The following is a 26,720-nucleotide window of genomic DNA, read 5'->3' as shown; positions in this document are numbered from 1 at the left end:
GATTTTGGAGAAATCCAAAATTTGCGGGCTCAATGTTTTGCTGGAGACTTGCATTTAAGGTACCATTGGCGGGAGTCGATGTACGTGAGGTATAATTGGGTGGAGTTGTCAGGGAAGCTCCTTCTCGAGGGGTGGTCCTAGTCTCAAGGAGAGGCTAGACCTAAGTCCACCTGAAAAGCAAAGGCAAAAGCAAATGTGGTACTTAAAAGGCGGTAAGTACTAAGGAGCAAAGAGGCCTAGGTTTTTTGAACAAAATTAGAGTCACGTGACTATATGTAACCTTATGAATAGAGAGAGGAAGAGAGAGGGATAGTTTAAAGGGGGTGACCATGGGAAGAGCTGGCTGCGTCCTCCTCCATTCTTCTCAGCACCACCTTGCCTTTGCTTCAGATCTCCATAAATTGTTCTCCTCTTCCCCCTTCCGAGTTCTCTCTGGCCACCTTTCTGCCTCCCCCTACTTCCCTCTTCCGCACCCCCTGCGCTTCAGTAAAAGGTTCCCTCGCCTAAGTCGTTCGTTGCCTTTTCGCAGCTCCATGGACTCGACATCGGCCGCACTGCAGAAAAATGCCTCTCTTCAAGTAAGTTCTAACCAGCTTAAGTAGATAAGATGCTCATTTTATCGAATTTCTTGGTTTGGTGGGTTATAGATAGATAGATAGACATACAGGCAGGCAGGCAGGCAGAGAGAGAGAGAGAGAGAGAGAGAGATAGAGAGCTGCGATTGACTCAACAAGGAGAGAGAGGGCGCAGGGAGTGTGGAATGGGTGCGAGCGGAGCAGGGGACGTCCGTTGTAGGATGTAGGGTGCTCAATTTCTCACTTGCCCGGAGTAAGGCAGCGCAAAGTTAATATCATGGCATTTCGGGCTCTGATTTTCCAGGTAGCAGGCCCTAAGATCAGCTTCTGTCCTTCCTGTGGTGGTCCGACAGAACAACGCATCCCAAATGGAGAGGAAAAACCAAGAGCCGTTTGTACAGTCTGCGGTCGTGTCCATTATCAAAACCCGAAAATGGTACGCTATCGGGACTGTCAATCCCTTTAAGTGAAAGGATTGCCTCCAGCTATTAATACCACCTGTGTTAATGAACGCCGAACTCAAATCTACTTGTTCAGCTATTTATCGTTGCACCAGGGGTATCTTAGTATATACGCTTTGGCAGGTTGTCGGTTGCCTGGTGATACACGAAAATCAAGTCCTTCTGTGTAGGAGAAGCATAGAACCATCCTATGGACTTTGGTACGTGTTCTGTCCGACAAAATCAGTGCATGTATGGCCAGCCTTACCAGACTTAATGTTACGTGCGCCAGTAATCTGTTTTGCCTTTGATTTCTTGGTTTGGCACCAAAAGTGTACGTGTTTTCTTGTTTCGTACGGGATTTAATAAAATGCTCCAGGACTCTTCCTGCTGGATATATGGAACTTGGTGAGTCTGCCGTGGAAGGAGCGGTTAGGGAAACTTGGGAGGAAGCTACTGCAGAGGTCGATGTGCAAGCGCCATTTGCTCAATTGGACATCCCACGAATTGGTCAGGTGTGTTTGAAAATGTAAAAGGGATTATTCTGTAACCTTTGAACAATAAAATTTGAAAGTGCAGAATGCCACGATATCTTCTACTGCTGAAGCAACCAGTGCTCTATTATCTTCTTGCTTTCTAGCACATGCAAAATACGATGATGATCAAAATGGCCAGCTCAAGAGAAAATGTAAAGAAGATTGCAGTTTAGACTTCATGACAACTTCTAGCTCCAAATTATAGTTGACATTAGTGGTTCAAAGTTACACAATTTTTGAGATCATGTGTCGAGGTAACATCCTCTATATATTCAGATTTCAACTACTACCTTCCCAAGGTTCCTTTTCCAACTCCTTTTTTGTCTCCTGCTTATCATCAAATATTTTAATACTGTGAAACACGCAAAATTCATTCTTGCAAGAATGTCACAAAACAACAAACTGCTTTGCTGGAAGAACCACCAGCAGAGTGTCAAAATTGGATTTAGGAAATTTTTAGAAAAACAGGTAACAGAATCACACATTATCTTGGGACTGAAAAAGCTTGCTCTTGCGCTACAAAGGTGAGGGAGCGGTCTATTTGCATGACGAAGCATCAGTTCACAAAACAAGATGATTGCACACACCAGCATCTACAAGAGACAGCAAGAATGCAGACAAAGAACTACTAGCTATCTTGCTTAGATTGCAGCCTGTCCATTGCATTCACATTTGAATGCCCTGTTCAATTTTTTTGCACCATTTAACAAAGGTGAGGGAGCGGCCAATTTGTATGGCGAGGCATCAATTCACAGGATGATTACACACACCAGCAGTTACAATAGGATAGCAAGAATGCAGAAATAGCACAAGCTCTCACATTGCTCCCATGTGACGGTGGCACACGTGTTGGGATTATTGTTGTCATCTCCCCACCTGTGAGCCCACAAATGAGGAGGGTGTGGTGGAGGTGTACCAGCAGTAGAGATTGGACTGAGAGAAGCCACATCATGGGCAGATCAGAGGGTAAAGGCAGTGCGCCATGTAGGTAGCATGTATAGGTGCTGCAACAAGACCTGCAAGGGACATCAGGCCAGTACAGAATCAGTACGGCTGCAAGGCAGACAGTACAGGGTGTACCAGGACGAGCAGCAGATGGCTGAAGCTGTTAGAATTATAGATATAATTCAGCAGTGACCAATGTAATATAATAAGCTAGTTAGGGGCACTTTTCCCTCTTTAAGAGGTTTTTCCCCCTAACCGCAGTTAGTTCACTAACTATGGTTAGTGACTACTAAGGTTTTGTCACTAGGACAAAACCTTATCTTTCTCTCATTGTGTTGTACTCTCACACTCTTCTATTGCAACTAAGCTTTCAGCTTCCAAGCTTCCAGCTTTCACTCTCTCTTGCTCTCTCTCACTCACCATCTACTCACATTTGGTATCAGAGCAGGTTCAAGAGCTCCGGGCTCCCTGCTCCCTTCAGTTCCAGCCCTTTGCCTCCAGCTACAGCCTGCATCAACTCGTCCGTACAGTCCGTACGACTGTACGGAATCCCGCCGTACAGCTCCCGTACAGCCTCAGTACTGCTTCCGTACAGCTCCCGTGCAGGTTCTGTACAGCTCCCGCACAGCGCCGTACAACTTTCGTACAGCTCCCGCACAGCGCCGTACAGGTTCGCCGTACAGCCCGTCTGTTTGAGCGTACCTGCGCCGTCACTTCCGTACCTGCCGTACTAGATCGTACGTATTGTACCGCACACTCCGTACTTACCGTACAGTCCGTACTTACCGTATCGTACAGTCCGTACTTACCGTGCCAACTGTACCTTCCGTAGATCTGCGTGCAGTTCTTCAGTACCACACGTGTGGCAACAATCTGTTCATCCGTACAATCTGTACTTGCAGATTTGCACTGCTTCTTCATCTGCAGGTGTTCTTTGGCAGGCACATCTTGCAGAAAACCATAGTTTGGTTCAGTTTTTTGGGAGTACATTTGGGGCATTTTGTATGTTGCAGACATTGCAATCATTGTGTAGTTTCGGAGCTACATCTGGAGCAAAAATTGCAGATTTTGTCTAAAATTTGGGGCTTTTACAGACAGATCTGCAGATCTAGTCTGAAATTTGGGGCTTTTGTGCAGAAATTGCAGATTTGGAGCTTTTAGTAATTTTGCCCCTTTCTGGTTGCAATTTCAAGTCACAAATTGGGGCTTTTGTGTTGGGAGAGCATTTTTTGGAGTATTCAGTTCATATTGCCTTTCTTGGAGTGTTTGAAGCACTTTTGGCAGATTTTGGAGAGTTTTTGATGCTTGGACAGATTTCTGAGAGTGCAAGTACAGAAATCTAAGTTGCATTTACAGCCCGTGCTTGGCTGTGTTTTTTGGGAGTTGTGCATTTCATTCCCAGTAAGGGAATTCTGCTTTGTATCTGCTTCAATCTTTTTCTCAGATATGGCCCATCAAAATCAGACCGAGTTCCAGTTCGGTGGTCTTTCACAAGTAGACAAGTTGGATGGTACCAACTACTCCCTCTGGAGTTTCATGGTACGTAATATTCTGATTTCTCGAAATTTATGGGATTATGTCAATGGGGATGAGATCCGACCAGCAGTTATTGCACCTGCTACCCCTCCTCAGCAAGGAGGTGGAAGAGGTCGTGCACAGGGTGCAGCTGCAGGACAAGTTGTTAGTGCAGCTACAGTCACTACTCCAGACCAGAAGAGATGGGATTCACGGGATGCCTTAGCTTTGTCATGCATCTCTCTTTCAGTGAAAAGATTTATCATTCCGCATATCCGGTCGTGTAAGATTTCCAGGGCAGCGTGGGATATTTTGGAAAGCATGTATGCAGCACGGAATGATGCAAGGGTATCTTTCTTGAAAAGAGAGTTGAGTAATACACATATGGAAGAGGGTGACTCCATGTCAGTCCACCTCACAAAGCTACAGGATCTCAGAGAGCAATTGTTAAACATAGATGAAATTATTCCTGATTCAGAGATGATTACAACCACTCTGAATTCTCTTCCCGAGTCTTATCTCAGCTTTCACACTTCGCTGAACTTATCATTCAAGGGGGGTGCAAATCCTCTCACTTTTCATGAGTTGATAGGACTTCTGCTTCAGGAAGAGCAGACCAGGAAAAATTTGGCTTCACGTGCAGGTGAACAAGCCATGCTCTCAAAATTTAAATACAAAACAAAGGGACAGGCAAAGACATCAGTCAATCAGCCTTCCAGTGGGTCAGGACAGCCTTCACATAAGGCTAAAAATGATGCAAGTAAGCCCAAGAAGAAGGGTTTTTGTCACTACTGCAAAAAGCCAGGTCATCACATAGCAGAATGCAGGAAAAGGCTTGCAAAAGAAAAGAAAAACAGCTCAGGTATGGCTGTTTCAGATTCAGCTCCTCATGCATCTGACAGTGGGGATGTTGTAGCCAACTTTGTTGGACAGGATTATGCCTTTTTATCTTGCATTTCAGATTCTAGGTTGGCTGTTCCAGATGCTCGGGATAGTACAGCCTCTTGCAGTGATGATACATATGCATTTTTGACTTGCAGCTATGACTCTTCTACAGATGCATCTGCTTTCAGTGTTAATGAAACACTGAACACATGGTATTTTGACAGCGGTGCATCCAAGCACATCACTTCTAGGAAGTGTCTTTTTACTTCCTTGCATCCACCTCCCGTTGGTAAGAAAGTCACTTGTGCCAACAACTCGTCATATTCAGTACGTGGCACAGGAGAGGTTGAGCTCACTGCCATTGATGGCTCAATTTTCAGACTTTCAGATGTCTTATATGTGCCTGGCATAACCAAAAATCTCCTTTCAGTGTTCACTCTTAAAAGAGGGGGATTTCAGGTCATCTTTGAGGATGACAAATGTGCTGTCCGAGACAGGGAAGCTGACTATGCCTTAAGGTTATCTGGTACTCTGCTGCGTGGGCTTTTTCAGCTTGATATTTTTGAGAAAAGAGCAGCCCATGCTCTTGCAGTTTCTACCCCTACAGCTGCCATGCAAAATGCAGAATTATGGCATGCCAGACATGGCCACATGCATTACAACAGCTTGATGACACTTCAGAAGTTTTCAATGGTTGATGCATTGCCACCTCTTGAGATACCTCCTCCACATGCCTGTGAAGGGTGCATTTTAGGTAAGATGCATAGATTCCCCTTCAAGAAGGATGGTTCAGTTAAAGCTGTCCGCAAATTACAGCTTATACACAGTGATGTCTGTGGTCCCATGAGGACTCCATCGTTGGGTGGTCATCTCTACTTCGTTACATTTATTGATGACTACTTCAATTTTACTTGGGTTTATGGGCTGAAAAAGAAATCTGAAGTGTTCACGGTCTTTAAACACTTTTCAGCCATGGTTGAAAATGAAACCGGACTCAAGATACAGACATTGGGCACGGATAGAGGTGGGGAATACCTATCTGCAGAATTTGATGCTTTTCTCAAAGGCAAGGGTATTGTGCATCAACTCACTGTCAGGCTGACCCCTCAGCAAAATGGCAAAGCTGAGAGGAAAAATAGAACCCTCATGGAGATGGACAGATGTATGCTGAAAAGCAAACACATGCCTTATAAATTCTGGCTAGAGGGTTTGATGTGTGCCAATTACATTTTGAATCGGGCTCCCACTAAGGCTTTAAAAACAAAAACTCCTTATGAGGTCTGGAATGAGAGGAAGCCTTCAGTGGATCACTTTTGAGTCTTTGGATGCCTTGCTTATGCACATGTGCCAGTTGAATTTAGGCACAAATTGTCAGATAAAGCCATCAAATGCATATTTGTTGGATACAGTGCAGAAAGCAAGGGGTACCGTCTCTACAATCCTGCTACACGCAAAATCATAGCAAGTAGAGATGTGATATTTTCTGAAAATTCAGCTCACACTCAGGTTGAATTTCAAATGCCTTCGTCTTCAGAGGATGTCTTTGAGGGGTTGCTACCCATTGCCTTGGGTTCCCTTGCTGATTTTTCTGATGCAAATCAGAATTTACAGCAACCTCCAGATGCTTCAGTTCTGCCATAGGATCTTGCCCCCTCCACAGGCAATGGAACAGGTGGTGCAGCAAGAAATTGCAGACATACATGCAGCAGAAACAGTCCCAAATTGGCTGTTACAGACTCTCAGGGAGAGTAAACTTGATGCTCCATTATCTGGCAGGATTGCAGTGCAGCAAGGCACATGGAAGGTGCTAATTTAGTGGAATCAGCATATGCAGATACTCTCCTTGATGAGGAGGAGCCTGCCACATTCGAAGAGGCAAAGGATAATGTGCATTGGATGAATGCCATGCACGATGAGTTGCAGTCCATTGCAAAAAATCAGACTTGGGATGTTGTGGACTTGCCACAGGGTAAACATGCCATTGGCACACGATGGGTTTTCAAGGTCAAACGGAAGCCAGATGGCTCCATTGACAGATATAAGGCAAGGCTGGTTGCTTTTCCAATGCAATTCTTTCAGGTGATTTTTGGGCTGAGGCAATGAAGACTGTAGTGCATGTGATCAATAGGTCACCTAGTAAGAGTTTGGATGGAGAGAAGGCAGTGAGGGATGTGACCTCCAACCTCCAGGAAAGTCAAACACAGCTGATAGCAGCAGTACAAGCAACAGCAATCCTACAGACCTACAATAACTCCTTGACATCTGCACATGCTCAACAGACGAAGGTAGTGGCACAAGCTTGACTCACTCTAATTCACAAAGAAGAAGAGCTCCAGGATTGCAAAGACAAGCTTAAAGAAATGAAACAATCTTTGGCAGTGCGTGCCTTCAGCATTGTGGCAGGCAGTTAAGCGCATCTTCCGTTATTTGCAGGGCACAAAGTCTTTTGGCTTACTATTTCCCAGGGGGGGTGACTTGCAGATGCATGCCTACAGTGATTCAGATTGGGCTGGTGATTATGACACTAGGCAGTCCACTAGTGGCAATTGTTTCTTTTTGGGTAAATCTTGCATTTCATGGCTGAGCAAGAAACAATCTACAGTGGCTACCTCATCATGTGAAGCTGCGTAAAGGGCAGCTTTCACAGCAACAGTTGAATGTGTCTGGCTGCGACGTCTATTTGCTGATCTTCATCTGTCTTTGGAGGGTCCCTCTCCAATTCTCACTGATAGTCAGAGTGCCATTGCAGTGGCAAAGAATCCAGTGTTTCATGCTCGCACGAAACACATTGAGGTTCATTATCACTACGTTAGAGAGAAGTTGCATGCAGGAGAGATCAGTATGATCTTTGTGTCCACACATGACAACGTTGCAGATATTTTCACCAAAGCACTACCACGTGAAAAGTTTGAGGCATTTCGCAGTGCCCTGAACTTATATCCGTTTGGTGATTGATCAGGCTTGTACATGACATTGGCACTGCAGGGGGGTGTTAGAATTATAGATATAATTCAGCAGTGACCAATGTAATATAATAAGCTAGTTAGGGGCACTTTTCCCTCTTTAAGAGGTTTTTCCCCCTAACCGCAGTTAGTTCACTAACTATGGTTAGTGACTACGAAGGTTTTGTCACTAGGACAAAACCTTATCTTTCTCTCATTGTGTTGTACTCTCACACTCTTCTATTGCAACTAAGCTTTCAGCTTCCAAGCTTCCAGCTCTCACTCTCTGTTGCTCTCTCTCACTCACCATCTACTCACAGAAGCATGGTGTGGCCCAATGGGGATAGCCAAGCGGTCTGTAGGATAAGGGCAGACTGCATAGGAATAGTCACTGGTACAACATGGAACTGCAGGTGCAGTGGGCAGGTACAAGGCCTGAGAAGATTGCAGGTGGCCGGTTGCAGGTCCAGAAGGCAGCAGATGGGCTGGGGCAGGTCTCAGCAATAGGCTGGCTGACAGATTGGTTGGCCAGTCTGTAGCCGGTCAGCCAATTCAGAGGCTTCAATGCATTAAATAAACCCCTGGAGGGGGATTCATGTTGTCTCATACAATTGGCAGCAGGAGGGAGGCCAGGGATCAGGATTCCTTTTCCCTTGGACATTGGCTGCAGACAGGAGCAGCAAGGAGGCCTAGGATCAGCACACGACAGTTCCTTACCATCGGCTGCATTGCAGAGCAGCAGGGAGATCTGATGAAGTGGTAACTGATTTTCTGTTGGCACTCCGGAGGTGAAGGGCAAACTATGTGCATTTATATAATTGTTGCAGGTCTTCAAGAGAATATTAATATCCCAAGCTTATGGAGCCTAGCAAGCAACCAGGAGATACTCATGTGACCAAGGTCTACAAAGGCTCCTTAGCTGCCAATCTATTTGGCATGTAACTAGAGATGGTTAGGAAAATGACACATGGCACTTGCCCTAAGAGGGGAGCTAATCCCCCTTGTAATTTGGTTTTCTCAAGTTTTTAAATGAGCCTGCGAGCTGCAAATCTGGAACTCTGTAAACTCTTTCTATCTGTGAAATAAAGACTTGAAAAGAGAAAGGGGGGTGGGGGGGGGAAGGGGTCTCCAGCCTCTTGGTTCTGCACCCTAGTCTATGTGTGAGAGAGAGAGAGAGAGAGAGAGAGAGAGAGAGAGATGAGAGAGAGGCTGACGAAAGGAATGGTGTCTGACTTTCTCACAGAAGATAAACTGTCGTCAGTTTCTGTTCTTCATCATTGTGTGTGAAATTGGTTGCTAGAATTCCTTGTTTTGTTTGAAACTTCTACATCCTCCTGGCAGCTCCAAACTCTGTCAGCCTGCGTGCCCCTATGGAGCTTCCGTGGGCTTCTCAGAACAAAGACCTTTGTATAAATGGTTGCTCAAGTATGTGTGGGTGTGCAGATTTGTATGTGTGAGAGCATATGCTTATACTATGGTCTACATCTACTGTTGGGCGCTGAAAGGTTTGGGGCCGTTTCATTTGGTATCAGAGCCAGCCTTGACCTGTTGCTTTGAGGAAAACGAAAATACCCTTTGGTGTGCTTGTCTTGGTGAAGGATGCACATGTAGCGTTTTGGAAGAGCATAGGCTGAATTCTGGATTGCAGATAAGGGCTTGCAGCAGAGAGAGCTGCGAAATGCCATGTTGCAAGTGCTACAACGTTTGGCTGGAACAGTTTTGCAGAAGGGCTATTTCGCAGCTAATACTTTTGGTAAGACGAGCACAGATTGTGACAAGCATGCAGGAGATTGCTCACCTTGTGTCAGCGAAATTACCAGCATAGGTTGCTGGTGAGCCTTGAGCAGGCTATTTGCTCAGGTGACTTGCTGCTCAGCCTGATGGAAGGCTTTTTGCAGCCGGGGAGGGCGGGGTGAGGAGGGCAGGTGGTGAGGATGACCATAGCAGAAGCGGCGAGGGGGGGAGGAGGGAGCTCGGGAGGAGGGGGAGGGCGTGGAAAGGGAGAGGATTTCGGAGGGGGAGGGGGGCGGGAGGGAACAGGGGGGGTCACAGGCCCGCCGTGCTGATCGGGCACACTTGGGCTCTGGATCCCTTTTTCCTCAACCGCTGCTGGGCTACCCTCTGCAGCTTCAGCCATCGCAACGTTAGGAGCTCCCCGAGGCATGCTGTTGACGCAAGGGTGACTGGTCGCTGTATCTCCACTAATGGAGGATCACCTGGCTGAACCGTGGCCCCTCCTGCTGGGGTGGAGGGGTCTCCAACCAAGGGCTCCTGCGGCTCCTTGTCTGCATGTGCCTGCTGCCTCTTGACCCCCTCTCTCTCTCTCTCTCTCGCCCCCCCCACCCCCTGCGTCTAGCCTGTTGGTGAGCCAATTTTCTTTGTTTCTTTTTCTTTTTGCCCACGTGGGTCCACTTGTTAGAAAATGAAGAGGAAATGAATCACTCAATCCTCCACCCAAGATCTCTCCAACTCTCACACTCAACTCAGATGATGATCACAGATGCAACAAACACACACTCAGAAATAAATATAGACGGAGAGAGAGAGAGAGCATATTCATCCACCGGATGGTGGGCAGAAAATGGCTCCAAGGGAGCAATACAAAACACGGCAGAGTGCTGGAGAAAACTGATGGACTCTCTCTCATAAACTGCACCAGATCTGAGTGCTAAACACAGCCTTGGAGAAGGGCTTTTAGTATTGCACTGGATGCTGGGCTGAATGGAGAAGTGGGCCTTTTATAGGCACTGCCCAGGCCCCTTCAGATGACCGACCAGCAGGGTTGGTACCGTCTGGTGTGCCGACCATATGGGCCCCATTAAACTGACCAGGGTTGGCCCTGGTTGGGCCGACTTGGCCTGCCACAGCCCCTATATAAGGGTGCCCTAGGGAGCCAGTCTGCGCTGCTGCAGGAGCCTCCCTGTGAGGCCTAAACCCCTTTTACCTGCTGTTGCAGGCTGCGACCAGCTCGTGTGCTGGTCGCCTATATCTGCCATGCTATCCTCCCTCTGGTTCTGGCCTGAGTCTCTCTCCCAGCCCTCCTACCTTTCACTGCCCCTTGTCCCCTCAAATCGGGGGCTCACAGGTGGGCACAATGAGAATCTAACACCCCCCCTCAATGTCACAATTGTGGGCCGATCCCCATACGTCTGATGAGGTGCTCCATATGTTCTCGAGGGAGTGCCTTCATGAAGAGGTCGGATAAGTTGTCGGCGGTCGGGCAGTACATGAGCTCGATCACATCGTTGATGATGAGCGCTCGAACAAAGTGGTAATGAACTTCGATGTGCTTGGTCCGCGCATGGTACACTGGATTCTTGGCAATGGCTATGCAACTCTGATTGTCGCACATCAGCACTGTTGCGTCCTCCTGACACACGTCCATGTCCTCTAGAATCCACCTCAACCACAGTGTCTCACAAGCTGCTGTACATGCGGCTCTGTACTCTGCCTCTGTAGATGAAAGGGCCACTATGGGTTGCTTCTTACTCAGCCAAGAGATGGCACTAGATGCAAGTAAGAAGCAATATCCTGTTGTTGATCTTCTGGTGTCAGCATCACCGGCCCAATCACTGTCACAGAACCTGCCTAGTTCGATGCCTTTGGTGTAGGTGATCCCATAGGTGCAAGTATCCTTTAGATATCTCAGTACCCGTAAACCTGCATCCCAATGACTCTTCCTGGGAGAAGCAGAGAACTGGCATAATAGCCCAACTGCATAACAAATGCCAGGTCGAGTATTGGTAAGGTAAAGCAAGCTTCCTACCAATCGTCGGTACAAAGGAGTATCGACCGGCTAGGATGTGTTGTGAACACTTAGCTTGAGCCCGACCTCCATGGGAGTTACTGCTGTCCTGCAATCGTCCATCTGGAATCTCTTCAAAAGTTCTCTGCAATATTTCTCCTGTGAAATGAAGATCCTGTCTTTGGCCTGTTTTACTTCTATCCCAAGGAAGTAGTGTAATAACCCAAGGTTAATCATCTCAAACTCAGATATGAGTAGCTCCTTGACCTGGGAAATCTTCTTGGCATGGTCACCTGTCAAGATAAGATCATCAACATAGAGGATGAGTACCAATCGCAACCCCTTCTCAATGAACAAGTAGAAATTTGCCTCAGAAGGACTCCGACTTAGCCGTATCTTTTGAAAGAATACATCAATCCTTTGGTACCAAGCTGTGGGGGCTTGTTTCAGCCCATATAACGCCTTCTTCAACTTGCAGACCTTTAATGGAAACCTGGATCTTGAAAGCCCTGTGGTTGCTCGACGTACACCTCCTCCTCCAGGGTTCCATTAAGGAATGCGGACTTCATGTCCATTTGAAAAATAGGTCATTGGAATTGGGTAGCAAGGGCAATCACTGTCCGGATAGTAATCATGCGAGAGCAAAAGTTTCATCAAAATCCATGCCTTCAGTCTAAGCAAAACCTTTGACCACTAACCTTGCTTTGTACTTATCCAAGCTGCCGTCTGATTTGTATTTAAGTTTGTATACCCACTTAGTGCCGATGACTTTCTGTCGCGGGGGCCTGGCCACTAAGTCCCAGGTATTGTTCTTCAGGATAGCATCCATCTCTGTCTGCATGGCAGCCTACTATTCTAGAATGTCCTTCGCCTCCTCGAAGGTCCTTGGCTCTTCAAGCTGGGCCACCAACGCAAAGTTCACGGATGGGGTCTTCTTAAGACGTTGGGACCGGCGCAATCCAGAATTGCTACTCTCAGGTATATTGGTAACTTGAGAGTCTTCCAATGTTCTTAGGTACCATTGGGGCAACCTCTTATGCTTCTCAGTGGAAAGAGGAACTGGAACTGCTTCTGGAACATCCTGGTCTTCCTCAGTACCTTGTGGAACATTAGCTTCCGATTTCTTCACCTCTTGAATGGTCAACCTGGGGCGGGGTGGGTTTGGGGATTGAACAATCTCCTCCTCCTCAATCTGAGGCTCCTCCTGGGGTGTAGGCTCCTTTTCCTCGAAGATGACATCTCGATTGATAAGGATCTGCTTCTTTACTGGGTCGAAGAGTCGATAGGCCTTGGATTCTTCGCTATACCCAACAAAGATACACTTTCTGCTCCGGGATTCAAGCTTGGTCCTGTCTTCCTTGTGCACATGCACCCATGCGTTAGAACCAAAAATGCGAAGATGAGTGATAGAGGGCTTCTTACCATAAAATGCCAGCTTCACTCCAATAGGCTTTAGAAAGGTTCCTCCCTCGTAACATAGCAAGCCTTGTCTTCGTGGTGGTTTTGCGGCTTCCTCTCGGCTACCCTGTTTTGTTGAGATGTATGTGCTGTGGTGAGTTGTCGCTTGATCCCATGCTTGCGACAAAATGTGTTGAACTCATTGGAAGTGAATTCTCCCCCCCTGTCTGTACGGAACATCTTGACATTCTCCCCTGTCTCCTTTTCAACTTTGGCCTTCCAGTCCTTGAATTTCTCGAAAGCCTGTGACTTTTTAGCCAAGCAATACACCCAGGTCATTCTATTGAAATCATCCACAAAGAGAAGTGAGTACTTGGATCCTGCCCACGATGCTATAGATATTGGGCCACAAATGTCGGTATGAACCAACTCAAGTGGTTTGCTGGCCCGAAACGAGGCTTCTTGTGGAAACTTGTCCCTGTGCTGCTTGCCTTTTAGACAAGCCCGACAGACACCATCCTTCCCTGTAATGGGTGGAAGTCCATCCACCATCTTTGACTTTGACATTTCAGCCAAGGTTCCATAGCTGATGTATCCGAAGCGCTCATGCCAAAGTTTGGACTTTCCGTTGTCTTCATGAACCAACATTGCACTGAGGCGGTACAGTCCGTTTTCTTCGACTCCTTGGGCCACCATCTGTCCATTTGCTTTGGATGTCATGGTGACCTTGTCTCCTCAAAGAGAACTGACATGTTGTTCTTGTCCATCTAACTTACAGACAGTAAGTTCTTGCAGAGGTTGGGTACATAAAGTACTCCAGAGATATCCTTCTCCTCTCCCGAGGTCGTAATGAAAGGAATGCTACCAATGCCCTTCACAGGACATGTCCGGCTATCCCCGACAGAAACTTCGGAATCCGGGTGTGTACTTTCCATGTTTTGAACCAAGTCTTTGTGTTAGACATGTGCTTGGTAGCTCCGCTATCAACATACCAACCCTCTTTGCCTTCACTGACCAGGGTTGGCCCCATTAAACTGACCAGGGTTGGCCCTGGTCCGTGGCCCTGGTTGGGCCGACTTGGCCTGCCACAGGTCCCTATATAAGGGTGCCCTGGGCAGCCAGTCTGCGCTGCTGCAGGAGCCTCCCTGTGAGGCCTAAAGCCCCCTTTTACCTGCTGTTGCAGGCTGCGACCAGCCCGTGTGCTGGTCGCCTATATCTACCATGCTATCCTCCCTCTGGTTCTGGCCTGAGTCTCTCTCCCAGCCCTCCTACCTCTCACTGCCCCTTGTCCCCTCAAATCGGGGGCTCACAGGTGGACACAGTGAGAATCTAACACCACTCTCTCTCTGAAGGTGTCACCCAGGGGGTCTGGGACTCCTGCTGCTCCTGTTTGAGGGGGTGCTGGGCCCTGGCCTGCTGACTCTTCCTGTCCTATGGGGGTTGGGGGGGAGGAGTCTGTCCCTGACCACGAGGGTAGTTTCGGGCTATATTGGCCTAGTAAACCGGAGATCTCTACTCTCTAACGAAATGTACCCCCCTCAAGGGTCTCGAGGAGGATCAACTCTGGTAGGGACTCTAGGGTCTCAACCACCAAATTGATCTTCATCTACTACCACTGAAGTTGCCGAATCTGGCAGGGACTCCAGCACCATGCCAAACAGTCTACCAACGGAGGGAAGGATGGCTCTCTATTCCTTTGGAAGCCCCGGGAAGCAGAGCATCACTTGGAATCGAGAAACATGGTGTGTCGTGTCCATGTCCTCCACTGTGAAGCCATGGTACCAGGGGCAAAGGTACATCGGATGCGGGCCAAGGAGGATGGGGCCTTGCTCCACAAGTGTCAAGGCAATAGCAGGAGAGCTCAGCTGGATGAGGAAGACACCTCTTCCGTAGATGGTGACCTCATGGATGTGGTCTTCTAGTGTCAAGCTCGCTTGGATCCACTCTCACTTGTCTCCTTGTGGGAGTGAGGCCCACTATTCTGCCTACTATTCTCCTTGAGTGCTAGCCTTCGTCATGGTTGAGTTTGCCCTTCACTTCCAGAGTGCCGACGGAAACTCAGTACTAAGAGTTTGTATAAATGGATGCTCAAGTATGTGTGGGTGTGTGGATTTGTATGTGTGAGAGCATATTTTTATACTATGGTCTACACCCACTATTGGGCGTTGATGACGTTAGTGGGGATGTCATAGTAGCTAGTCTTTGCTATGCGTGATGGAGTTTATGGGTTTCAACCTTATGAGTGACTATCATGAGATTGAAACTGCACTATATTGTGTTTTTAGAGGATGAGTTTGGGCATGTCCTGGACTCATCTAGGTATATTCTGCCCACAACTGCTTTGTCCTGAAGTGACTGGACTGCATGCTCTACCTGCTGCTTGTCGGCTGGAGAAAGGATAACCTTAACGGCTGGGGATTCGAGGGTGCTGCCATAGAGCCCCTCTGGCCAGAGCAAGGATCACCACCAAGATTTCTTTCTCTGAACAAGCACAAAAACTCTCGCAGAGAAGAGGCTGAGGAGGAGGAGAAGTGGAGGCGGGAGGGGGAAGAGGAGTGGAGGTGGGGGAATGAGAGGGAAGGAGGCGGAGATGGAGGCAGGAGAAGGCGGAGGCGAAGGGAGGATGAAGGGAGGCGGAAGAGGGCAGGGGGGCAGGCAGCCGGAGCGGCCAAGGGAAACAGGGGCAGGATGCAGCCCTTTTACAGCCCCTCCCTTTGCTGTAGTTCCTGCCCTTTGGATGCTGCTGCCAAGCCCTTGACCTGCCCAAAATTGTGCCACTGATCAAGGCCTTGTTGCAAGCCCATAGCCTGCTTACATGCCTTTCCATGTTGGCGCCTTTTCTCGCTCTGATCCCTGCCCACATGGCAGTCATTATCCTGCCCATGTGTCTCTTTTCTCGGCACATGTTGCCCTAGGTCTCCCTCCCCCATGCTTTCCTCATTTGGGGGCTTACAGATGGGGAGGTGACCTTTCCAACAATTCGATATGGCAGAAACTCTCTTGTGAGGATGGCACATGAACCTAGATCCCAAGGCTTGAGGAAGAGCGGGAATGTCCAAGTTGTGGAATTCTTGATGTTCTTCAAGAGGATGAAATAGTGACCAGTGTGAACCAAATTTCCATTGCCGTTGCCAAGGACCAGAGGTTCACCACTTCAAGCAACTCATACATTAAGAGCAGATTGAGATAGTATGTAGTCCCTAGGGTCATAATATACATGGAAGTCTAGTATTAGCCACATAAATCCTTTTCAACTAGGACTTATGTCATTCAAGAGGGACCCACTGTTCATTTCAGTATGATTAAGAAGTTCTCTTAATATGCATTTAGTAAACTGGGGCTTTCTTTTGAAAGTCCACAACATTTATAACAAAATTGCTCGATTGCTCGCTTTGTTACCACTATTGCGACTAGGAATTGGACTTGTGTGAGCAGCTTGCATGCTTTGTCACCTAGCCTTGTGTCTCTTGGAGCCGGTTCTTCTTTTCCTCCGCCTCTCTACATGGCAGTGGTCTTGGAAGGTGGCTGTCATTTCACTTACCCTATAGCCCCAGGGGCTAACATCACTAACCGTGGTTGTGAGTGATCCTTACTTGATGGTACTTGGTCCCCAGGAGTCCTTTTTCCTCACTGACTTCTACTGCTCACCCCAAGGGCCTAAGTACACATTCATATGCTTTGCCCACGGCTCACTTATTCTAGGACCAATCCTAGGCTGCGACAACTTCACTAGGATGTCATCACTGTAATCACCATTATAGGTCGACATAATAGTTTAAGATGAAAGTCCTTTAGAGAGTTTATAGAAGTAGGCATCAACAACCCTTTTTAGAGGAACCAGAACCAAAGAATACGGTGGGTTCATACTCTTTGTTGTTATGTGAAAATTTAAAAGCAGCATGCATTTATACAAGCTTGGAGCAATAACTAGAAAATGCTCCAATGTATGTATCTTAAATAATTTTCTTAAAGTGTGGTGACATGGAACTAGATGCAATTGTTGCTAAGCAAAGTGGTTACTATCTCTTGGCACTTTATATTCATCAAATAGTTACTAGTTTGTGAATCCAAATTTCAAGGCCATTTACAGACTTCTTGTGTGTGCAGAGCAGAGCTACGTAATTTTTCGTGCGAAATTGAAGACGCCTTACTTTTCTCCTGGTAGCGAATCTTTAGAGTGTGCCTTGTTCAAACTTGATGAAATACCATTCGAGCAAATTGCTTTCTCTGCAATACGTGTGGCTTTGAAAATGGTAAGCTTAAAACCCTGCTTCTAAGCGAGGTTCGATTTTGGAACATATTTTAGGATTTGAATGATTGAAGGAGCTACAATAGCATTTTGAGATGTGATCAAAGTAGTCTGTGTAGTGTGTGCATTGTTGCAGTTTATATGGGGGGATTGATGGTGTCCTTATGAAGTCGATTGAGCTTGATTGTTATGTTGGTGTTGCTTCTCATCATCATTCTTGTGTGTCTTGCAGTACATGGAAGACTTCAAAGCAGGGACCATCAGGGTACATCATGGCGTTATTGACAAAAGGTACTTTTTTGATAAAGGATGCTTGGAGATTCTTGTGAACACAACAGTTTCTCACTATGCATATAAGTAAAGGTTGGAGTAGAAGTCCCACAATCTAATTTTGAAGATTGTCAAGATCTTATTGACAAGATACCATCATTGAGCAACAAGTTGAGAGTTTCTTTCGATGATGGCGCACAATGTATTGGGGAGGGTTACTTATGTGCCAGGGACGATGCACAGAAGTATTTGCACAATGGCAAAGAAGGAGAACTTATGCCTCTAGAGATGATAGTCTGTTAATAGGTGGGTGGATTGATATTGCTCTTAGAATAAGACAAAATTTCATTCTTCTTTTGTTTGATCCTCTCTCTTTTATTTGATCCTCTTTTTGATTCTTGCTCTACTTGAGTTTTTCATCTTTCCCAAACTTCGGGAGCGAGGTGTAGTGTGGCCCTTTGGGTTGCCTTTTCATAAACTGTCAGTTGAATCCTAGACACCACAAATACTAGTTGAAACTCATGTAGAAGAAGACCATGAACAAAATTAAAAGCCATATGGATGAATTGAATCGAACAACATAATGAACGAGTTCAAAGTGGTTCAAACAATGGAAACCTGTGGGTGAAGTTTAGACACTTTATAACAAAGCAAAACGAAGTATCGGCATAGCGAATTACTAAGGTGAAACAGAGGCCATGCAATAGAATACATAGGATGCACTCATGAAGCGCACATGCAAGAAGTGTCCAAAGTGCAGTCGATGAAATCACAAAGGGAAGCAAAGTACATAGCGCGAAACGGATTGAGATGTGCTTGAAGTTCCTCTTTCATTCTGTGATGATACATGATGAATACATTGTCAGAGATCATTGACCCCACTGGTGAGCCCCATACGAGGAGGACAAAGGGGCAATAGATATGTGGGTTAGGCAGGTCATGCAGGGATGGTGAAAACTGCTGCAGTCCTGGAACAGAGGTAAGTGCCTGCAAGGTGGCTGAAACAACTTGTAACCTTTGCTTTGTGAGCTGTAGCCTATGAAGATGCATTTGAAAGCCTTGCCTTGCAACTCATGCCTCAGCTGAGAGGGAATATGAGCAAATGCCAAAGATCCAAACACCCTCATGTGAGAAAGCACCGGTTTACGACCTGTCCATGCCTCATAGGTGTAATTGTCTTCAATGCTTGAGTAGGTGCCCTATTCGACACATAGTTGGCGCACATGAGAGCATTGGCCCAAAATTTATTAGGCAAGGACTTGCCCTTAAGCATACATAGGGGTGTGAGGAGTGCATTGATGATGCCCCCGGCTGCCAAAAAATCAGCTAACTCTCAAGGCATATACTCGCCCTCCCTATTTGTACGGAGGGTCAAGAGTTTACATTCATACTCATTTTCAGCTATGGCAAAAAAATTATTGAAGCACGTAAAGACATCAGACTTGACCTTGAGAGGATAGACCCATGTGTGTCTGGTGAGTAGAGGCACTCTTACACATGGAGCATCTGCTCAAGACACATAGGCAAGATCAGGTTGTAGAGGCCTGCGAGGAAGCCGTGTCTTGCGTGCAAAGTGAAGCTGACCTGCTGTCGTGGAGAGGTTGGCAAGGTGGCCTTAGCCTTGCCCTTGCTCAAAGGTGAGGGTCAGCAACAAATATAGATGGGACGCGTGAGGTTAAGGCACCGGGTGAGACTTGTGCTGTTGGGGGCATCCGCAAAAGGGACAAAAAAATAGAAACCCCCAAGAGAAGCTGTTTGCATCGGACCGTAGATATCAATGTGCACTAAGCAACTTCCTACATGCACCAAGGGTCACATCTTTTGGTGATGAGAACTGATGCATTTTACCCAACAAGTAGTCCTCACAAATGTGCTGTTTAAGTGCATGCATCTTTGACCAAAACCATGTCTTGTGAATGCATTTTGACCAGACTATTATAATTGAGGTGCCCCAATCTCTCATGCCATAAGTTTTTGTCTGAATTTACAGATTTAGGAGCATAGGCAAGTGCATTAGCTTCAATAGCTGGCTGATTTTCATATGCATCTATGATACAACCCTCTAGAAAGTGCCCGAGTAAGTACAATGCAGCTATCATGCTGATTGTGATAAATGGCACAACGATAACCATCAAAGAACCCTGAAGCCGTTGGTAGAGATGGCTGAAATGGAAATCAGATTTTTCTTGATGCGTGGAACAAACAACACTTCTAGAAGAGTGACTGTGTCCCCTGACACAGAAATAACCTCAACCTGTCCAATTATTTTGACAAGATGAGAGGCATTGTTTGCTCAAGTGACAATGTCTCCCTTGGGAGCATCACTCAATGTCTGAAATACCACTATCAATACCAGTTAGAGTCAGAATCTGAAAGTGATATGGCTGAAGCATCCAACGATGGATTATAACGGCATGTCACAACAAATGCCCACTCATCATGAGCAAAATGTGCTGCCTATTGCTGTACGCATGGGCAGCTGGTGCCCTTGTGATTGCAAATCCCTGCTAGCAGGTGCTTCTTGGAAGTAATATGCTTCCGGCACTCAGATATGTCATGGTTTGGTTTTCAGCAGTAATTATGTCGTGGACTTGGAAGCAATGCACTTCTGGTCTGTTGCAGTTTCTTTTCGGAAGCTATGCGATTCCAGCACTCAGATATGTCATGGCTTGGTTTTCTTGGAAGCAATGTGCTTTCAGCACTTAAATATAATGGCCTAGTCTTTTCTTCTTCCAAATCAGCAGGGGTAGAAGAGGATGAAGGTTTGGGCTTGCTGTAAAATTTCCCACCTTTGCGTTTGCCCCTGTGATTTGTGGCAAAGGCGTGATCTGCATTTATAGAAGCAACCCGGTTTTGACTACTCTGCTCCTCCTGCAAGAGTAGGGAAACAAGCTGAACTAGGTATAGTGGTTGGGATTAGCCATGGCCACTAACCTCAATGTTGTAGCAAATCCTTGGTATGATTCAGGGAGTCTATCAAGTGTCGTGGAAACTACCTGTGCATTTGGTACAATCTCACCCACATTAATAAGGTGCCCATGAAAGTCCTTGACTTTGGTGAGATAGACATCTATGCTGTCCCTTCCTGCATATATACCCCGTCAAGCTGTTTTCTCAAGAAGGCAACTCTGGCCTCATTATGAACCTGATACAAATGGGCCAAAGTATCCCGTGCATCCTTGGCTGCCTTGTAAGATCTGATGTGAGGGATAATGAATCTCTTGCATTCAAATGCAATCAGCGCATGTGCTTGGGCATCCCTCTGATCCCAGTGGGTCTGTTTTGGTGTAGGAGGATCTAGTGCGCAAAGGTAGTAGAGCCAGAAGTGGCTGTAGTAGCAGGAGCTCCAGTTGTAGTGGATGCGATGGCAATAGGTGCCTGTTTTGGAGAGGTCGGTCTAGTCTCCGATCTAGATACTATACCCTAGAAATTCCTAGATACCAGGAACGGGTGCACTAGGTACCACCACATGGGATATTTGGTACCATATCAGCTGAAATCATTCCAAACAAGTCAATGTTGGCCATGGCAAATGGGAATCCCCAAAAAAGGTGGCCTGCTAATGTCAAAGCCTCAAGGCTATCACTGCAATGAGCCTGCTGCTCAAAAGCTGACACTAATCTACAAATGTTAAACAAAAAAAAAACTGCAAAAGCTGTGCAAATGTGAATGCCCAATGAAGTGCCCAAAATACTGAGCAAAATGCAAAAGGATGACCCGCAATGTATTATTACAACAATGTGCAAATGTCAATGCATCAAAACATAAAGATACCTTGCAAAAGCTTATCCAATGCTCAAATCTGCTCAAAAGTCACCTGTAATTGAACCCCAAGGCAAAGGGGATGATTGCAAGTGTCCATTCTGCAAAAGCCCCAAGTTTCCCAAAAGGAAAGTATGCTAGAAAGAGGAAAAATAGCAATTTCTGTTGAATGTCAATGCGCGAGCATGCAATCACTGTAATAAACTGTCAATGGCCTCAAAAAGCCCCAAAATCTGCCAAATTAGAATGCTAAAAATAGCAAATGTCTGCAAATCTCCAACCCTGGCTGCAATGTGTTTGACAAAAAACTCAAAAGCCCCAATTTTCACTACAATGTGAAAATTCCAAGCCAATGTGAACCAAAATCAACTCAGCTACCAGCTAGTGTTGATGGGCACAGCTGGAACTGAGAACCAGCAAAAGATCCGTACTGTGTGGACTGCCACGTGTCAAAACTGGTATGGACAGCAAGGTGCTTCTGTAGAGACTACGACATGACTAAAAACAGAAGGTCCATGCAGTCGTACAGACTATATGGATGTTCGTACAGTTGTGCGAACACCTTGTTATGGAGCTGAACCTGGTTGAAATACAGCAACAGGGGCTGTTTCAGCAATTAGAACAGCTTAAAGACACCTGTAATGGTGGTGCAAACGATAAAGGACCGTCAACAGCTGCAATGGCAAGCTTGCGGGGGTTGGAATAGCAAGCGGGAGTTCGAACAACAGCTGCAGATATGTAATGCGGCTCAAGTCGAGGCAGTGCTATATTGCTATTTTGTAAAAACTCCCAAACCCTTGGACTAATGCTTGAAGTGTACAAAGAGAATCCACTCCCATCTTTGCTTCATCGTGTGTCGGGTCGGCTCCCGTCTTCACCCGTGGCGGTTACCTCCTTGGAGTGAGTTGGGATGAAGCTGGAGCATGGGAGGATGTAGGTAGGAGCAAGAAATCGTACTTTGATGCCACGGTTGGATGCGGGGAGCAATGGAAGGAAGCTAGAATGAGGAACAAGCTAAAGGAATTGAAGTGTTGAAGTGTAATTGCAAATGGATAATGAAGAAAGTACAAGAGTGGCCAATATGTGGCCCGAAAGTCAACTAGTCAATTAAGAACTAAAATGTCCTAAGAGACCTAGGTGTACTAGGACTAAATGTCATAATTGGCCTACAAGGCCATACTAGGGCTAAGTGCTAACAAATCGTGATCTTGCAAGAGTTCCCTCAAGGTTGCAGTCAATCCTCAATTGTCAAGTAACCGGTGATTAGGATGACATGGAGACTATAGACAGATGAAGCAAAGCTAGAGGGGATGGTGGTATAGCAAAGAAACCTTGCTACACGATGAGACCCTAGTTTAGTTCAACAATATTCGAGAATGGTACGCGGTCACATGGACCTATCTCCAAGTTGAAAATGTCCAAGAGTAGTTCGATTGAAATCAAGGGTGCAAATTAGCCTTGCAATCTTGTAAGTATAGCATCATTGGTGGAACCCTTTACCATGAAAGGGCAAGGGGGAATCGTCGGAATATGTGTTGCCTCCAATGAGATCCCCCTTCATTTTAGAAGAGTTCCCTGATTCAGGATGCGGGAGGCCACTTTGCGGGCCAAATGATAGCTTGAAGGATCCTATTGGCTACGTATTGGTGGCCAACTGTCATGAAGGACAGGTAGACCAATGTAAAAACTTGTGATGCCTGCCAATGAGGATTGTCCAAGGGAGACCAAACCCATCAGTTTCTCCCTATTGTGACCCACCTTCCATTCGAGAGGTGGGGCAGTGACTTCGTCTCAACAAAAAAGTATATCTTGGTGGATACGGATTCCTTTGCCAAAATGGTATGAAGTAGTGGCCACCTCATGAAACGATGTGATCACGATGGCCAAGTTCTTTGTTGGCCATATTGTTTGCCATTTTGGTGCCCCCAAGGAGATCGTAATAGATCAAGGAATCCATTTTATGAATTGAGTAGCTAGTGGAGAGACTCTCCATTGTTTATAGAGCCGTTTAGCCTTACAACCCTAAAGCCAACAAGCAAGTGGGAAGCATGAATCAAGTGCTTTGGAGCCATTTTTATCTAGAAATCCACGGGTTCGCGGGACTAGAAAGTCCCATATGCCGTGTACGAGTTTCTCCACGTACTCCCTAGCCTATGGGATGGAATGCATTATCCCATTTGAACAAAGATTTTGGCCGTCAAAGAGGTCTTTAGCATGATCTAGTAGAACAACCAGAGATTCAATTTCTATTCTAGATGAACAACGGGAACAAGCTTACCTGAACATTTTGGCCCGGACATCCTAATAGGCAAGATGTTGGTTTTCGATTCGAGGAAGAAGACTTGGTATTTTCTTTGACTCCCCACACAAGCTATTCCTACTAAAGTTCCAAATACCACTGGCAAAGGCTGGTGTAGGTAGTCAACATGGGCTAAAATAATACCGTCTAGTTGCTGCAGCTCAACGAAGAACTCTTTCCATCACAGACAAATCCCGACAAAATCAAGCCTTTTCTTGATCCAAGTGGTCCCAGGAGCATAGGTCAAGGCGGATTCGATTACTCCCCAAACCTTTTGTATGTAGTCCTGTTTTTGTATTACTTTGTTTTTTGAATTCAGTCTTTATTCCCGTTTTAGAGTTTGGATGACCTAGGAGTACTCCAAAGAATCATAGGACACATTTGTGGGGATTGTGTGAGATTGAAGTTTTTTATATTTTGAGAAAACTTGACTAACATGCCAAGATTCTTCTCTTTTGTGCTGTAGATTTAGAAAGATTGATAGGAATTCCTTTATGTATTCTTGGAGTGTCTCCATCATGAACTTGCGAAAAGTTACCAGTGCATGTGGTTGTCGAAATCACATCACCCTACTAGTGTTTTGCTTCTATATGGTGATGACAGTTTTCTTTTCCTCGGATCCTCTAAAGCCTTCGAAATTCAATTGGAGCCACTGCATCCATCCAATAATAAATGTATTTTGTGTCCTATATATTGTCAGTGAAAGGTAGTGGAAAAAGCTCACTCAATTTTCTATAATATACACAATTTTCCATTTTTCTTTGTTTACAATCACAATAGGAAGCAACCAATAACTCCTATCTATGTTATAAATGATTCCTATGTGCAACAATTGATCGATTTCTTGTCTCATCAAATTTCCAATTTTAATTTATTTGGTATCCTTGCATGCATCTTTGAAATGAAAGGCTTGGTGAGGTTGGACCTTCCAACATGCAGCTGAAGGTAAGTGATTTTGCAGATTATCAGAACTAGCTTGTAAGTTGTGCCTTATCTAACCATCTTGTAGGCAGAAAGGTGCTGCTTGTCTAGCATAATTTACGTGACGTATTTTACCTTTTCTGCCTTGAAAGTTCTCTTCCTCACTTACATATAAGCTGATGCAATTTAAAGAGAACTGAGTTATGTGGAAGTTTTTTTCCCCCCTCATCATGACCCTCATAATTTGGTCTGTTGGTAGTGCGATCTTGTTATTGTCTTAAGCCTATCAAACTTATCCCGAAAGTCGTCAAGCTTGGGCAGTCAGATCTCTTTTGATACTGGTTGTTCAAACTTCGGTGATGAGTGTACATCTTGAAAGTATCTTGTTAATTTTGGCCTAAAAGCGTGAGAGAAGGAAAAGGCAAGGTGCTCTTCGAGATAAATTCTTCCTGAATAACTCATGTTTTGGCGGATTGGCTTGCTGCTAGGCTTAAAGATATGACTTGGTCTACATCTCCTCAAGGGCAATTAGAGAGGCATGAAATATAAGCGTATGAAAGCATTGATTTCCACATACCTGTGCAATATCTATTACTTATCTCACGCTGTTCTTGTCGATCAGGATTCTTTGGTCACCTTAATTGTTAACACTAATCATGTACTTACAGGCTCAAACTGCCCATCTTACAGTTAGAACGGAGATTTATGATGATACGATGTTTTCTTGGCTATCCTTCTGCCGTTGACACTCTATTGAAAGACTTTTTGGTAGTTGACTGAATTCATATCAGAATGAGAGCCTCCATTAAGGCTGAGTAGGTCATGGGATGCAATAGATATGTTAAAGCATATGAAGACATTAATGTGTCTGTTCACTCTTTTGCTTGTTTCTGTCTGCATCAGTGTGTTTGCTCGTGTATAGGCACACGTGTGCCCCCCATATGCAGATGGGTGTCCTTGTGCCTATGTCCCTTTCTTTTTATGTGTGTTGCCCTCACATGTGCACTCTCTCTCTCAGAAGAACCACCCATGGGGGTGTGTGTGTGTGTGAGAGAGAGAGAGAGAGAGAGAGAGAGAGAGAGAGAGAGAGAAGCTAATTGACAATCCTCTGACTCTAATAATTTGCAGACCTGGTGCAAGCCCTTCAGATCCACTTGGATATGATGTCAGGGATCACATCTACAGTTGAAGCTTGGCAGTTTAGAAGCAAACACGTTGACATGGATGCCTTGTGTGCAGTCATTAAACCAGGCCCCTAGCTTGTGCCAATATTTCTTTGCAGATTGGGTAGCTGGTATTAAGTAGGCGTTGCGAGTAATTTAAATAATTTAAGATGGCTTGCTGGTAATGTTGCTTGTGTTATGGGCTGTCCTGTTATTGGTATCTGTCCAGTTTCCCTTTTCCGGGCATATTAAGAGTTATTGAAGTTTTTATTGGATCCGTTCTGACGAAGTTCGGAGTGAAGACCTCAAAGAGGTGACCTTATTCTAGAATTTGATTCCATTTCTATACCACTACTAAGTAGCCTTGGTAAGACCCACAAACCACATGGTGTATGCTAAGGATTTTCTTTGTGAAGGTAACTCTTTCAAGCAACCTTCATGTGCCAGTTTTGTAAGCGCAACTTTATATAGAATATTGAATGAATGAGTCAATCTTTTATCAGAAATCATTTGCTTTGGGCTGTGAAGTCCTATGTGAATGGCACATAGACGTAGGTCAGCAAGCAGCAACAAGACAATTTGGAAGAGAATCCACTTCATCAAAGGCACCAGCTGCAATTTGGCTTGGTCATGGTCATAGAGGTGCCTTTTAAAAGAATCCTCAAAATATTGATGTAGTCCTTACCAACTTTGTACCATTCTCCTCAAATATTCCGATTTAAAATGTGTAAAGCTTCTTAGCTTCCAAACTATCACGTATAGTAAAGTCTTTGTTCCATCCAACAATTAACAAATTCAATTTGGCAAAAAAGATGGGTCTAATATTAGGAACAAGGCAATTACTAAGCATTACTCAATGGAATGTCATTGCTATGACCTAAATGCGATAAAAGAGAAAACTAGGCAATGGAATACCTTCTCTCATAGATATCAAGAGTAGTGATTGAAAGATACTATTTTGTATGAAGCATAACACACAATGCACCACATTGACTTTTGGGGGGGGGGGGGGAGAATGATATTTCCATTTTTTGTTGGGTTCCAAGCTTTTTGTTATGCCAAATTAAACACCTAG

At 45.5% G+C, this 26,720-nt stretch overlaps 1 protein-coding gene across 1 annotated transcript; it reads left to right on the top strand.

Moving 5' to 3' along the window:
• The first annotated feature begins 251 nt into the window (after positions 1-251).
• Positions 252-26,373, top strand: NUDX23 (nudix hydrolase homolog 23). Its single transcript, XM_087375724.1, has 7 exons — positions 252-578; positions 880-1,011; positions 1,160-1,236; positions 1,395-1,530; positions 17,094-17,234; positions 17,463-17,521; positions 25,611-26,373. The coding sequence occupies exons 1-7, from the start codon at positions 330-332 to the stop codon at positions 25,669-25,671; spliced, it is 855 nt and encodes a 284-aa protein (XP_087231850.1). The 5' UTR covers positions 252-329; the 3' UTR covers positions 25,672-26,373.
• The last annotated feature ends 347 nt before the right edge of the window (positions 26,374-26,720 follow it).

Source organism: Dipteris shenzhenensis, chromosome 6 (genome assembly GCF_047967505.1).
Source record: "Dipteris shenzhenensis isolate YYH24624 ecotype China chromosome 6, Dip_SZ_1.0, whole genome shotgun sequence".
In the NCBI taxonomy this organism is placed as follows: domain Eukaryota; kingdom Viridiplantae; phylum Streptophyta; class Polypodiopsida; order Gleicheniales; family Dipteridaceae; genus Dipteris; species Dipteris shenzhenensis.
Note: the sequence above shows the minus strand (reverse complement) of the source record. Positions and strands in the feature narration are given on the sequence as shown.